The sequence below is a fragment of the Mus pahari genome, chromosome 16, assembly GCF_900095145.1.
Source record: "Mus pahari chromosome 16, PAHARI_EIJ_v1.1, whole genome shotgun sequence".
NCBI classification, from domain to species: domain Eukaryota; kingdom Metazoa; phylum Chordata; class Mammalia; order Rodentia; family Muridae; genus Mus; species Mus pahari.
This window is the reverse complement of record NC_034605.1, coordinates 54,499,145-54,513,974: the sequence shown is the minus strand read 5'-3', so window position 1 is coordinate 54,513,974 and position 14,830 is coordinate 54,499,145. Positions and strand designations below refer to the sequence as shown.

The following is a 14,830-nucleotide window of genomic DNA, read 5'->3' as shown; positions in this document are numbered from 1 at the left end:
GTCGAGCGGTCAGACGGAGTTGTTGACAGTGAGCACGTTTATTTTGATGTTCCAGATAAGAGTAAAGAAAGTTTTCACCAGCATTTTTTCAAGCACGGCGGCACAGCAGAACTCAAATGTTTCCAAAAGTCCAACCTGGCCCGGGTGGTGTGGAAGTTCCAGAATGGCGAGTTGAAGGCCGTGAGTCCCAAGTATGGCTTTGTGGGCAGGAAGCACCTTCTCATCTTCAACCTGTCAGATGGAGACAGCGGCGTGTACCAGTGCCTGTCAGAGGAAAGGGTGAGAAATAAAACGGTCTCCCAGCTGCTGGCCAAGCACGTTCTGGAAGTGAAGATGGTACCTCGGACCCCCCCATCACCTACCTCAGAGGGTGCTCAGACAGAAGGTAGTAGGATCACATCCAAAATGCCTGCCGCATCTACCCAGGGGTCCTCTCCCCCTACCCCGGCTCTGTGGGCAACCTCCCCCAGAGCCGCCACCCTACCTCCCAAGTCCTCCTCCACCGGCACGTCCTGTGAACCGAAGATGGTCATCAACACTGTCCCTCAGCTCCACTCGGAGAAGACAGTGTATCTCAAGTCCAGTGACAACCGCCTGCTCATGTCTCTCCTCCTCTTCATCTTTGTCCTCTTCCTCTGCCTCTTTTCCTACAACTGCTACAAGGGCTACCTGCCCGGACAGTGCTTAAAATTCCGCTCAGCCCTGCTGCTTGGAAAGAAAACGCCCAAGTCAGACTTCTCTGACCTGGAGCAGAGTGTAAAGGAGACACTGGTCGAGCCTGGGAGCTTCTCCCAGCAGAATGGCGACCAGCCCAAGCCAGCCCTGGATACGGGCTACGAAACGGAGCAGGACACCATCACCAGCAAAGTCCCCACAGATCGTGAGGACTCGCAACGGATCGACGAACTCTCTGCCCGGGACAAGCCGTTTGATGTCAAGTGTGAACTGAAGTTTGCAGATTCAGATGCTGACGGGGACTGAGGCCAGCGTGTCCCAGCCCGTGCCCCTCTGTCTTCGTGGAGAGTGTTGTGTTGAGCCCATTCAGTAGCCGAGTCTTGTCACTCTGTGCCAGCCTCAGTCCTGTGTCCCTTTCTCTCTCGGATTGAGCCTGTGGCTCATCCCCTTTGTCCTTTTGGGAAGCAAGTATCTATTTCAGTCTCAAGCCCTGCAGTTGCTGGAGCGCTTACGCACCTGAGCCCTTTGTGTCCTGGGGGAGAGATGGCCACCTCCGTGGACTGAGAAGAGCCTCCCCTTTCTCTTCTGATTCTCCTAGCAGCCACTCAGAGATAATTTAATTCCAGATTGGAAATGACCTTTTAGTTTATCAGATTGGTAACTTACCTCCTGCTGTCCCGGTGGCACGGACATTTTTCTTTCACTTTATTATTACTATTATTATTATTATTATTATTATTTTTTTTTTTTTTTTTTTTTAGGATTTTCACTCCTATTGTGTTGACGTCTTAGGTCATTTTTTTTTCTTTTTCTTTTTTTTTAATTACCAGAGGAGATGTTTTAATATTCATAAGAAGAGGAACATTTTTCTAGATTTTTTTGTTATATATTGAGATATAAAATATGGCTATGTTGCTTAAGATTCTCAGGGATAGACTTATTTTTGTTAAATTCATTCTTTCCTGCTGTTAGGAACGTAGGCCTAAAACTGTCTCTTGAGCTCGCTCACCCTTTCGTTTTGGTGGGCTTTGTTTGTTTGTTTGTTTGTTTCTAGTTTTTAATCTTAATTCATTTTGAAGGATTTTTCTTTCTGAACTTTTTTCATTTTTATTTTTTTCCTGCCATACATCTACAAGGTGGGTTTTGAGTGAGGGCAGGTGGCCCGGTGGCTTTGGGTGGCGACTGAGCTGGTCCCACAAGAGGAGGAGGGTTTATATACCCCCATGACCCTGCTGCTTCTTGGCGCCTCCTGCCCTAATGGGTGGCGTCGTCATAAGGATTACATCCTGTCTCTCCTTGCTTCCATCTCTCACCACTGCCCTTGGACTTCTGCCTTGCTTGTCTACGAAAGACAGAAATGGGTTGGGTAGTTGGGCTCCCAACCTCGGATGGTGACCGAAATGTCCCGTGTGGGCAGCCGCTCCTGCAGCCTGACTCTCCTGCCAGTGTCTTTCAGGATGTCAGCGGGTGGTACGATTCCGACATTTGTTTCTCGCTCACCATGTGTGGAACACTCATTCCATGTAGAGGGTGACGAACTCTGGATCCCCCCCCCCGTGCCGTGTAGACCCTCATCTTCTGCATGACATGATCTACCACTCGGTGTAAACATTTGTGTTTATAAGATTTACTTTGTTTTTATTTTTCTACTTGGAACTGTACACATTTGAAAAGTACCCAAATAAACCAGAAGCTTTATCATTGATTGGGCCAGCCTTTGCCTCAGTGTGGAGGCTGTGGGGGGGCCCTCCTGTCCCTCTGTGATGGCCCTGGGTGGGGAATGGCCCTGGGATCTTGTCTGTTCTCATCCCATGTGTCCAGTTTCTTGCTTTACCTTCTCCGTCCTGGGAATGGTTCTGATGACTTCTTCCTCAGTGCCTTCTTTTGTGTCCTCTGTCTCACAGCCTCATCTCCTAAGTCCGTCCCCCCTCCTGGCTCCTCTCTATCCTGTCTGGGCCCTGACTCATCTTCTCCCAGAAGCCCTTGGCCGGCCTTGGCCTCAGGGCCCGACAGCCGTAAGCAGGTCACCTTACTGCCACCCTTCCTGAGTGACCAGGCGCAGAAGGTGCAGGCTCTGGGGACCTTCTACCTCTTCTGCCAGGCCACAGGTGAGTTGAGGGACCTGAGTGTCCACGGCTGTTCCCTCGCTCGGCCCTTGCTCCTCAATGCCCCCCTAGCTGTGCCTGAGGTTCAGCTGTCGGTGCTTTCATCACCTTTGATCCCGGGATAAACTGCCAACTGTTTGAAGCTGTTGCTAGGCTACCGCAGGCATCACCCAGCATCTTGCCATAAAGGTACAGGTGTTAGGTCTTCTGAGGTTGGGGCTGCTGTGCCCAATGATGTATGTCAGAAAACTGGACCTACAGGACAGCAGAGAGCCAGATGCGGCCACAGTTTGCTAACCTGGGTTAGGGAATTCAAGGCCAGCCTGGGCAACTTATAAGACCCTGTCTTGGAGTTTTAAAATAGGAATCAGGATGCATCCAATGGTAGAATGGGTGACTAATGTGTACAGGGTCCCAGCCACAGCATAAATAAATACATAAATAAGGCATAAAATCCATAAGGTGGAGGTTTTCTCCCTGTGCTGGAGAATATCACAGAAGGACATGTACTATTGAAAGACGGTAGTTTACCAAAACCATTCTTAGCTCAGACATGCCCATAGCCCCCATCTTTCCCTGTGGGCTTTGGCCTTTGCACAGAAATGAGAATAGAGTTAATTTCAAGGCAAAGCAAATCCGGTTTTGTCTTAAAATTGCTTTTTAATTGTGGAAGCTGTGGAGACGTTGAAAGCGCTATGTGTTTTGTTAAATTAGCTCTAGGATCCCAGGGGCCTGTGCTGTCCGCTGCGAATGTAACATGCCCTTGGCAGCTGGAAGCCCAGTGGAGGCTGTGGGAGGCGGGCAGAGGTTGCTGCGGACCTACGTGCCATGACATGTCATCAGTGAATATGTGGGGCTTGATGGCCTTTTTGAGTTGGTGCCTTAACTCTGCCCGGGCCTCTGCTCCTGGACACCTGAGCTTCAGCCCCACTCCCTAGGCCTTTGGGTCTCCTGGTGAGTGTCAGTGCCCAGTGGTCCCTATCTTGTGCTTGCTGCTGTGGACCAAGCCTTCATGTGGACACCTGCTTGTTCTTCAGTAAGATATTCTAAGATCATTTATTTATGCACGTGTACACATAGGTGAGTGTATAAAGGGACAGAAGAGATGCCTTGAAGCCGGAGTCACACATGTTTGTACATCGCCTGGTATAGATGCTGAGGACCGAACTTGGGTCCTCTGCGAGAGAAGCAGGTGCTCTCAACTGCTGAGCCATCTCAGGCAGCTGATGGGGAAATCCCACATCTCTAAGGGGACATTTGGGGGAGTGTTTTCAGATCCCCAGTATTATTAGTAAGGCTTTCACAGGTATCAGTTCTCCCGGTGTGGGAGAGGGTGAATGACTGGGGCCTTCCTTAAGGAAGGTAAGACTTCATTGTTACATGCATAGAGACTACAACATCGGGCATTTCAACAAGGGGGAATTTGAAGCAAGATGTTTGCTAAGGTGATGGGGAGCCTAGGAGTGAGACCGGAAGGTGGGCTTCTCCAAAGACCGCTGCAGGAAGCATGAGCAGCAGCAGAATAAAACCTAACTCACTTTTGCCAGGCCTCTGAGGTTGGGCCTCCATGACCTGCATCTACCCTTGCCAGCAACGCCCCTACCGCAGCGCTCCTGAAAGGTACCACGAGAGATGGGAGATGTGCTTTTCGAACTTCTTAAGTGACCTGAGGGAACTCTGGAAGCCAGGGACTGAGGAACAATGGCTGGGGACTATGGGGACCAGAAGTGGAAGAGTGAGCTCCTTTCCTGCCCCTCAGAGTAGACTGAGCACAGGCTGGGGAGATTGCTGTGGGAGCGTAAGGACTGGGGTTCTCATCCCCAGACCCCCACCTAAGTGCTGGGTAGGCTTGGTGACCCACCTGTAATTCCAACTTAAGAAAGTAGTGATGGAGCCGGGCGTGGTGGTGCACGCCTTTACTCCCAGCACTCGGGAGGCAGAGGCAGGTGGATTTCTGAGTTCAAGGCCAGCCTGGTCTAGTGAGTTCCAGGACAGCCAGGGCTGCACAGAGAAACCCTGTCTAAAAAAACCAAAAGAAAAAAAAGAAAGAAAGGAAAGGAAAGAAAAGAAAAGAAAAGAAAAGAAAAGAAAAGAAAAGAAAAGAAAAGAAAAGAAAAGAAAAGAAAAGAAAAGAAAGTGATGGGATTCCCCACCACCCCTCCCCCAGAGCATGCTGGCTGGCAAGATGAGCCATTTAGCAGTGCTCTGGGTTTGATTGACAGACCCTGTCGCCTCAGGCCTCTGCATGCATCTACACACACACACACACACACACACACACACACACACACACACACACACGCGCGCGCGCAACATGTCTCTGTCTTAAGCAGACATGGGGCCAAACCCTTCCCCTCCCTTACCCTCTTTCTCCTGTTTTTTTTCCACAAACATTTGACCACACCCAGGGCCTTTCTTTTCAGTCCTGTCCTCCATGGAGACAGGCAGCTTTAGGGAAAGGCACCACCGGCTTGGCAATAGCTGGGCGGGCTTTAGTGGTGTGAACCTGCTGGGGCCTCTGCTATCTCTGAGCAGGCAGCAGGTTGGGTCAGAGATGGCAGACAATCTTATCTGAGGCAGAGGCCATGTGGCTTTGAACTAAACTCCCTGTAACCTTCCTACAAAAAGCAGTGTATGCTTGAGGTGTGCTGAGGAGGCCAAAGCAGCTGTCCCAGGTGAGACCTCAGCTGGCTCTCCTAGTCCAACGACATGGGCAGGGCGGGGGGTGGGGATGGGGAGGGCAGGGCAGGGCAGGGCTGGGCAGGGCAGAGCAAGTTGGGAGCCTTAACCTGGGTTTTTCCTTCTCCTAAAGCAGCTTTTTGTATGATTGCTGTGCGTGGCTTGGGGCTAGCTGATTAAAGGTCTAGCGAGCCGTTTTTAGAACACAAGACTTAAAGAGAGGGTGAACAGGGACTCTCCAGTCCCTTGGCATGTGTCCTGGTGTCTGCTCTGGCTCTGTTGGTGACTTTGAGCTGTCTTGGGGGAGCCTCACCCCTCCAGAGGGTGGATCAGAGGTCAGATAGACAGCAAGGCTTGTACTCGGGACTCGTCTGCTCACTCCTGCTCCCACCCAGGGCTTCCGTGCCATCTGGGTTGGATGAGTGTTTTCCCAGGGTAGGAGGCAGTTCAGACACCCTGTTCTGCATACCCAAGTGAGATGACCAAGGCAGGCAGGTAGCATCAGGAGACAGGGGAGCTGCCCCAAGCATGACTGTGGGGAAGGTCAGGCTGCCTACGGCCTAGAGCTTGCAGGAACTCCAGGAACTCCCATTTAGTTCCAGGAAAGACAGCAGGATCGGGCACTGACTTCTCCAGTCTGTACCTGGATCTGTAGCCCAGCACTGAGGTCCTGCAATACCCAGCCAGGTGCGTGGGGGACTGGAGCCGATGCACTGTCTGTCCTTACACTGCGTTTGCTCCCCCAGTGTGCTGACATCACTGGGAGGTGCTTGATTATTCTGTTCTGCTGCTAGCTGCCATGACATATACTACACCACACCACACATACCACATATACCAGGTACCACACATAACCCCCACCACATACTCTTCACTACATATAGCCCCCAACACCACACATATAACTACCCACATTTATCCCACATCTCACATTACCCCCAGTACCACACGCCACACATAACACATCTTACATGCCACACACCATGCACCACATATACCATATCACACCATACATGCTTCCTTCGTGTACCAGATATATAACATCACACATACCACATACACACTCCATACCATATACCATGCTACACATACATATACCTACTACATACTCAGTCCATAAACACTACACACATCACACAAACCCCATGTGTATCACTCAGCACACTTAACAAATGGTGCACACACCAACCACATAGCACACAGCCACACCACCACATCTCACCTGTACCAAATACCTATATCCCAAGTCACCCATGCTACAAATTGCCCACACTGTAAAAGTACCACTCAACGCCATGTGCGCACAAACACTACAAACGTAAGACACTTCAGGTGTTCTACTAACAGCATAAGCAAATTGCTTTCACCAAGCGAGGTTCCTAGCCAAGCACCTGTACGTTTTTGGGTCCCCTCATTTAGCCCCTGTTTGGGGTATGGATTTGGGGCCCCCTACGAGAGCTGAGGAATTGGGGTAGTGGGGGAAATAGAGTCCCTGGTTCCTCCCTTTCTCAAGGAGGGCAGGGGCACACCAGAAAGTGGTTTCCCATATCCATGACCTTTAAGAGTGTCCTCAGCCATTAGGGCTCTTCCTCATTCTGGTCCTTCAGGGGGTGGGTGTGTTAAAGATCACATGACCCTTATTGTGAGCCACAGAGCTGGGTGCCTTGGGACATTTCCTGGACTATGCCCTGAGTTCGTGCTGCTTCCATATACCAATCCATCGTAAATGCAGACAGTGATGTCTTGAGAGCATCAGCCTCATCTTTGAGCACTATCTTTAGTCCCCTAGAGTCCAGAGCCCAGCTTCCTCATTCCCAGGACCCGTTTCAGTTCCCAGTCCTAGGAAGTCACTGATGGCTACATCATCCTCTCTCAAGACCTCCAGGTTCGGTCCCGACCACCTGCATGATGAGGTGATGGGAGCAGAGACAGAGAAAGGGCCTCAAGCTTAGCCTCCCCTTACAGGTAACAGACATGCTTGTACTTGATCTAAATTCCAGGCTGGCCAGGGCCAAATAAGATGCCGTCTGAGCTAGCAGCTGTCTGGACTAATGGCATATGACCGCTGGGGTTAACTCATGAAATCTGAGGCTACAGTATGAGAAGTTTCTAGAAGCTGAGAGAAGCTTTGAAAGACCCCTTGTGGCCAGAGTGCAGACTCTTGGGGAGTGTCCAGCCCATGGGAATAGGTGGGTCAGAATCCTTCCCAGTAGGCTTCGTAGCCACTAACTAGATGTCAGGAAGAGCCCAGCCCGTGTGCATGACTAAATACCTGACAAAAGCGAGTCAAGGGGAGGTTTTAATTACAGTTCACAGTCTCGAGTCCACGAGGAACACAGCAGGAGCCTGCGCCTATAGTCAGGAAGCGGTGATGGATGTTGTTACTTGGTTTGTGCTTCTACATCCCCTCCTCCGGGGACATCACTCTGTAGCCTTGGCTGGCCTGGAACTATCTAGACTACTATGTCTTCCAGTTCCCAGAAATCCTCCTGACTCTGCTTCCTGAATGCTAGGATTAACAGCATCTGCCAGCCCCCCATGGCCAACCTCACAGGCATGCCTAGAGACACATCTCCTAGGTGATTTTAGAGTGTGTCGAGCTGACAGTATCTACCATCACAGGAAAGTATTTGAGGCAGGTGGCACAAGACAGTAACAACTGTTAGCTTCGGTGAACCCCTAGCTGGGTCATGGGTGAAAGAACTCTGGGAAGCCTGTGGGTGGGATGTGCCTGGGTAACTGTGACTCGTAGGTCCAGTTCTGGGTCCACCACCCAGTGCCAGATGGCACAGTACTGAGGGGGTAGCACTGCCCACTGCTTTTAACACTCCTTCTCCCTCTCTTCGATTTCTGCACTCAGAAGGAATTGGATAGTTACAGAACCCACAGAGAGTAAGTACCTCTTCACCTCTTTCATTGGTTTACAGTGATGCCACATTTAAGTTTACAGGTGTTGTGGTGTGGGGTTTGTGGCCAATGTGACCTACATGTTTCCAACAAAAGACTGGAGTTAGTGTCTCATGTTCATTCCTTGATTGTAACACCTCAAGAGTTAGTTCTTCCAGTTGGATTGTAGATTGATGCCCACCTGCAGAGGAATGGCTAAAACAATATGGTTCCATGAAAGGCATTGAGTCCTACGCAAAGGAAGTGCTTGGCCCTAAGATCTGCAGGTAACACCCAGGATCCTACCAGCTGTGAATCCAAACCCACAAAGCTGAACCTGTCCTGGATCTACACAGGCTCTGTTGTGTCATTGTTTCTTTTCTTTTCTTTTTTTTTTTTTTTTGGTTTTTCGAGACAGGGTTTCTCTGTATAGCTCTGGCTGTCCTGGAACTCACTTGGTAGACCAGGCTGGCCTCGAACTCAGAAATCCACCTGCCTCTGCCTCCCGAGTGCTGGGATTAAAGGCCTGCGCCACCAGGCCCGGCGTGTCATTGTTTCTTAAACAAACTTGATTCACAACTATTTAAGTAGTGCCTGCATAGTATTGGGTATTCTAAGAAATGTAGAAACGATTCAAAGTCTCCAGGAGGAGGTACATGTAGGTTTTCTGCAAAACATGTCATTTGATGTCCTCAGGGATCTAGAACTGATGCCCTGTAGATACTAAGGGATGACTCCAGCTGTGCTCCCCAGCTGATGGACATCTGTATACGGATGTGTGTATGTGTATGCATGTAGATTGCGTTCATATACACCTAAATACATGGAGTTGTCAGTGGCTAGAATTGAAAACACTTGAGTAGATAGCAAATTTAAGTCCGCAGGGCTTGTCCACTAGTCTGCAGCCAGATGTGTAACCACAGATGCTTCTGGAACACCTCAGAGACCGGCATGTTCCTGGTCTTATGTGTGTTTGTTTACTTTTTAATTTTTTAAGTTAATTTATTTAGAGACACAACCTTAGCATGGATCCCTGGCTAGCCTGGAATTATGAGACTTACTCTATAGCTCAGGTTGGCCTTGAACTTATGGTTAACCCTCTGTCTCTGCCTCCTGAGTACAGGGATTACAGGTGTGCTTCATTGCACCCAACTCAATTCTGTCTCAGTGGCATTTTAAATTATAAAAGTAACACTTATTTATATTTGTTATTCATAAGCTCTTATAATATATCTTAAAAATTCAAGGGGCTGGGGAGATGCATCGGTGATTAAGAGCACTTGTTCTTGGAAAGGACGTGGGTTTGATTCCCAGCACCCGAATGGTGGCTCATGATACCTGCAGTTCCAGTTCCCGTGCATGCAATGCTGCCTCCTCAATGCTTGCATTGATAACAAGCCAGCAAAACACCCATATACATAAAATAAAACCAATCCCCAGGCTGGGAAGGTATTTCAGTGGGCAAAGCACTTGCTGTGTGGCATGTACCTAATGCCTGTTATAGGCATTATAGGCAGTTGCAATAGCCCACCTATTTTTTTTTGGGGGGGGGGTTTCAAGATCACTTTTATTTGCAGAGCCTGCAACTGCTGGTTAACAATGCTAGCTATGCTGGTACAATCTGAAAGCCATTCTCCTTGAAGGCATTCAACTAACAGAATCTCTACAAACCAGACCAGGGACCAACTGGGACATACTTCAACACACCAGGGAAGGGGCTGCTCATTCCCTTGCTCTCCACATATTTTCAAACAAGATTTGTTTAATAGCCAAATGCAACTCAAACCCATAACAAAGCAACTAGCCATCTTCAATATCACTGATTCCCTCCCCACCCCCAGGATAGAAAGCAGAGGCAAGAGGGGAGATTCTTCCTAAGAAAAACCTGGCTAGACCCCAGTGGAGCAAAGACGGCAGAGAGGCTGGCACCCGAGGATATCAACAGGCAGGCACCAAAACAGGCTGTGCAGAATCAAAGCAGCCTAGCCCCTCAGATGGGAGGCGTTTCCGAGAGCCTCACTTCCACGGGGTTAGATTAGGGGGTAACTGATGTGATTCACCACTCTCTGACCCTCAAATTAAAACATGATAAACTCAGAACATTTGACTTCCCAGTGCTCCTGAAGTGGGAAAGGGAGATCCTGGAGCAAGCTGGCTAGCCAGTCTGGCTGATTCAATGAGCTCATGGTATAGTTGAGACCCTGCTTCAATATATACAGTGACAAGCAGTAGGGGAAGACACATGATTGGCATCAACCTCTAAGCCCCACATGTATGAGCTACATCCTGTTAACCCTCTGGACCCCCATCAAGCACTGGATGACTTACATGTTTTTCAGTTTGCTTTTTTAGAAATCAGTTTCTCTGAGAGTGTCTTCCTGTCTGTCACTGTAGTGGCTTCCTATCACTTGTGTGTCCCACCCCCAGGACATTTCCTGATGGTTACTAAATAGAAACAAGCCTGTGGCCCTCCAGTCGCATTACTGCCTTGGATCCGTCCCTGGGATGGTCCAGTTATGTTTCTACTTGATCCAGTATGAGAGGAGAGCCTGGGACAACAGCACAGGGGGTCATTGATGAGGAGACCAGATGATGATGGATAGATGCCAAGGTTGGTGAAGTGAGGAGACTTCAGGCCCAAAGTAATAAACTAAAAATCTCTTCAAAAGTCTAGTCTGTGGGGCTGGCATGCTGTTGGTAGAATGGTCACCTAGTCTGCATTGAAGTCCTACGTTAGATCCTCGGAACTCTGTTAACTTGTTCAGGGGTGCAGGCCTAGAACCCCAGCATGTGGGAGGTGAAGGCACGGGGGTCATAAGCTCAAGGTCATCTTTGGCTACATAAAGTTCAAGGATAGCTTGGGCTACACTGAGATCCTGTCTTAGAAAATAAAAATGCGGGGCTGGTGAGATGGCTCAGCGGGTAAGAGCACCTGACTGCTCTTCCAAAGGTCCTGAGTTCAAATCCCAGCAACCACATGGTGGCTCACGACCATCTGTAACGAGATCTGACTCCTCCTTCTGGAGTGTCTGAAGATAGCTACAGTGTACTTACATATAATAAATAAATAAAGCTTAAAAAAAATAAAAAGAAAATAAAAATGCAACCTGTGACCTGTAACTGAGTAGTGCTAACTCCCTGCCTGGTACTATTTGTTCCCCAGGGCAAGTCCTCCCACCCTTGGCCACCCACGCACCCTGGCGTCATGGCTGGGGACAATGCCAGGTGATTCTTAAAGAGTTCCCAGTTTCTGCCTTGGTTGTTGTTGTTATTTGTTTTGTTTTTTCGTTTTGGGGATTTTGTTGTTATTTTTTGTTGTTCTTTTTCCTGCTCAGTGTTCTGAGCCCAGGTGGAGATTGCTATTTCCTTTCTCCCCTGGTTGAGAGTCTCCCATCAAGTATGTTTGTGTGTGTGTGTGTGTGTGTGTGTGTGTGTAGATGACATATGAAGGTGGCAGGACCTGGCTGGCTGGTCCTTCCTGCCCAGCTCAGCTTGGTACATCACATACCTGGAAACAGTAGTAGACAAAATGTAGCACCATTAGGCTGGTTTAAACCATCTTCAGCCAAGCCCCAGGAGGGCCAGGGAGTGAACCATGTATGATTGTAGCTGCTTTGTTTTGCCTTCTCCTTGGTGGATGGGGGGCAGCCTGTCCTAGCATGGCCTGAAGCTCTGGGGATCTAGGGTGAAGTCTGAAACCCAGCCTATACATACTCATAAGTCAGCACTAACAGGGAAGTGACCTGTTGCCATCACAACTGGTTTTGGCACTGTGACCAGAACTGAACCTTTCTTTAGGATTCCCTAGAAATGACAACCCTCAGACACTCTATAAGGAATCAAGGGTCTGAGGTTAGTCCAGCCTCTTGCTGGCTTGCAGTGTGTGTGTGTGTGTGTGTGTGTGTGTGTGTGTGTATTCTGTTTTGGGTCACAGAACTTCTCTTCTACTGGATGTCCTGCCTTACCCGCTTGCCAAGACCCTGTATGTCAGACAAGTTGAAGTCACCCATGGTACCCCCTTGGATGGGGTGTGGTGGTAATACTGTGACCAGTGTGGTAGAAACAGGTGGCCTTAGTCTTGAAGACAGTCTCATTATGTAGAGAGACCTCTCACTTGAACTCACAGAAATCCACCTGCTTCTGCCTCCTGAGTGTTGTTATTAAAGGTGTGTGCCACTACACTTGGCTAGTCTTTATCTTTTCAATAATTACTCTTTAAACAAACAAACAAACAAACAAACCTAAGAACCAGGCATGGTGAGGTTATACATACATATAACCCTGACATTTGGAAGGTGGAGCCAGGCATCTCAGGAGTTCGAAGTCACATGGTTCCATGTGGCTCAAAAACACCCACAGAAAGGGCACCACATCTCCTGATCCTCATTGGGTACTTCACTGGGGGAGGGGTGCAGAGTGGAACAAGGAGCCAGAGGTTGAGGCCACGCAAGTGTGCTAGAGGTCTGGTGGAGAGGTGAGGTCTAAAGGTGGGTGTGGTGCTTTGTGGCTTAGCTCTTCCAGGAGGGACCTGGTACAGAGCTGGAAGCTGTCCCAGGTCACTGCTGTTTGGGACCAAGTCTACTTGGGGCCAAGATGACCCTTCATTTGCCCAGCTCCCTTGAGTCTTGAGTGGAGATGTGGAGATAGTCCATGTGCCCGCAGGTCCAGCAGACATCCGTTTCATCTGGGAGAAGAACAGGCATGTCCTGGAGACGTGTGTACCTATGCAGACCCATGCACTGCCCGATGGCAGGGTCCATGCCCTCAGCTGGCTTCGGGACACCATCCAAGAAACCACCGAATATAGCTGCTCTGTCTTCTCCTCAGCAGGGAACCAGACCTCAAAGGTTCACATCACTGTGATGAGACACGGTAAGTGTGGTCCACCCTGGCAGCCATACTTCTAGGGGCTGGCTATCGCTATTTAGCCTATCTAAAGATACTGCTATGTAGCGTCAGTGTCCTAACCTATTTGCCTTGTGCTGGGGAAGACGATTTAACTTTTCACTGTCATATGAATTGATGTACACACGTGCACATAAGCACTACACTCGTATGTATGTCTGTATGATGTATGTCTGTATATACATACACACATATCATAGATGCCATTGGTTACATGTGTAGACGCATACTATACACTGCCTACCTCCCACTTTCCAATATGGGGGTCTGAATTTATGTCACTAGAAAAGGCAGCTGAGCCGAGGCTGGGAAGATGAGGCTATTGATAAAGTGCTCACCATGCTGGATGGATGGGTGTGATGAGTGTGGAGTCTGAGGCTCAGTGAGTAAAGGTGCTTGCAGAGCTGAGTGACCCACGTAGTTGGAACAGAGAACCGACACCAAGTTGTCCTCTGCTTGCCCACACACAGGTGAACATGGGTGTGCACTCTCAATAGAAGAATCTAATTGTATAAAATCTGGGTGTGAATGGTATGCGCTTGTAATCCTATTGCTGGGGAGACAGAAGCAGGCAGCTCCCCGGGGCTCACTGGCCTAACAGCCTAGCCAAGTCAGCAGGTCTCAGGATGCAGGGAGACCTTGTCTCACCAGACAAGGTGGATGACTCCTGAGAAATGACATCTGGGATCTCTCACCTCCACTGTGCATGTGTGTGTGTGTGTGTGTCCGCTCCCACACCCCTTTCCTGTTCCACTTCCCATATGGTGTTGGTGTACCTCTGCTGATTTCCAGTTGTGGGACACTTAGTTACCAAAACAACAGCTACTCACTTGGGCATTAAAAACACTGGCTTGTCATCATCCCTCAGCTGCCTCTCAGAAGAGTCAACATGTCACGTTTGGATGGCTTTTTGAGGCAATGGCTCACGCTGAAGCCTAAACTGGCTCTCCTGTGATCCTCTCACCTCTGCTTCCTGAGTGCTGGGACAAGAGGCATGCAGCACACCTGCTTTGGGATCACTTGTCACCTTGAGAGCAGAGCTGTCTTCATGTTGGATCAAGGATCTGATTTCCTGGGTATTCTTTTATTGAGCAGCTGGTTTTTATGCAATGTCTTGTAGCATGCCTCATAGAACTAGAATGGAAGGAAACATTTTGAAAGCTTGTACCCCTTGAGTGTGTTAGTTTGGTTGAGTATGTAGACAATCCCAACACACCACTCTGGCATCTGAGGGTACTGTTTGCTTTGGTGCTGGGCCCTTCACCTGATCCCTCCCCCGACTTTAAGAGTCTCATCATGTATCTGTCACCTGAGGCCTTTTTTGTTTTCACCGGAAGCTTGTTTTCTCAAGCAGTTATAATTCAAAATGGCTTTTTCCCCCCCACAGGTTCCCACCAGCACATTAAGTAGAGAGCCCTTGCTCTCCTGCTGGGGGCATTTTCTTGACTGTTCACTGTTCTCCATCAACTATTCAGGATCTTTTCCAAGCTGTGAGAGTTGAGCAGCTTCCCTAAGGCACCAACTTTTCCTTCCCTGTCATTTTTTTTTCTTTTTTCTTTTTTTTTTTTTTTTTTTTTTTT

The 14,830-nt window shown here is 49.0% G+C and overlaps 2 protein-coding genes across 6 annotated transcripts in view; one reads left to right on the top strand and one right to left on the bottom strand.

Moving 5' to 3' along the window:
- The window catches only part of Sema4d (semaphorin 4D), a 111,362-nt gene that overhangs the window by 90,780 nt on the left and 5,752 nt on the right, over nucleotides 1-14,830 (top strand). For 3 of the 5 annotated variants that reach the window (XM_029547294.1, XM_029547293.1, XM_029547295.1), the window contains one exon: nucleotides 56-2,380. In XM_029547294.1, coding sequence (XP_029403154.1) covers nucleotides 56-981 — 926 coding nt within the window. In that variant the 3' untranslated portion in view covers nucleotides 982-2,380. Of the gene's footprint in view, nucleotides 1-55; nucleotides 2,381-2,579; nucleotides 2,784-13,007; nucleotides 13,218-14,830 lie in introns of those variants that run through there. The other 2 variants (XR_003845368.1, XM_029547296.1) reach the window with 2 other exon arrangements.
- Nucleotides 14,301-14,830, bottom strand: part of Secisbp2 (SECIS binding protein 2) — a 38,462-nt gene continuing 37,932 nt past the window's right edge. The window contains exon 18 of the mRNA XM_029547298.1: nucleotides 14,301-14,384. The gene's annotated coding sequence lies outside the window, so the exon portion shown is untranslated. The remainder of the gene's footprint in view (nucleotides 14,385-14,830) is intronic.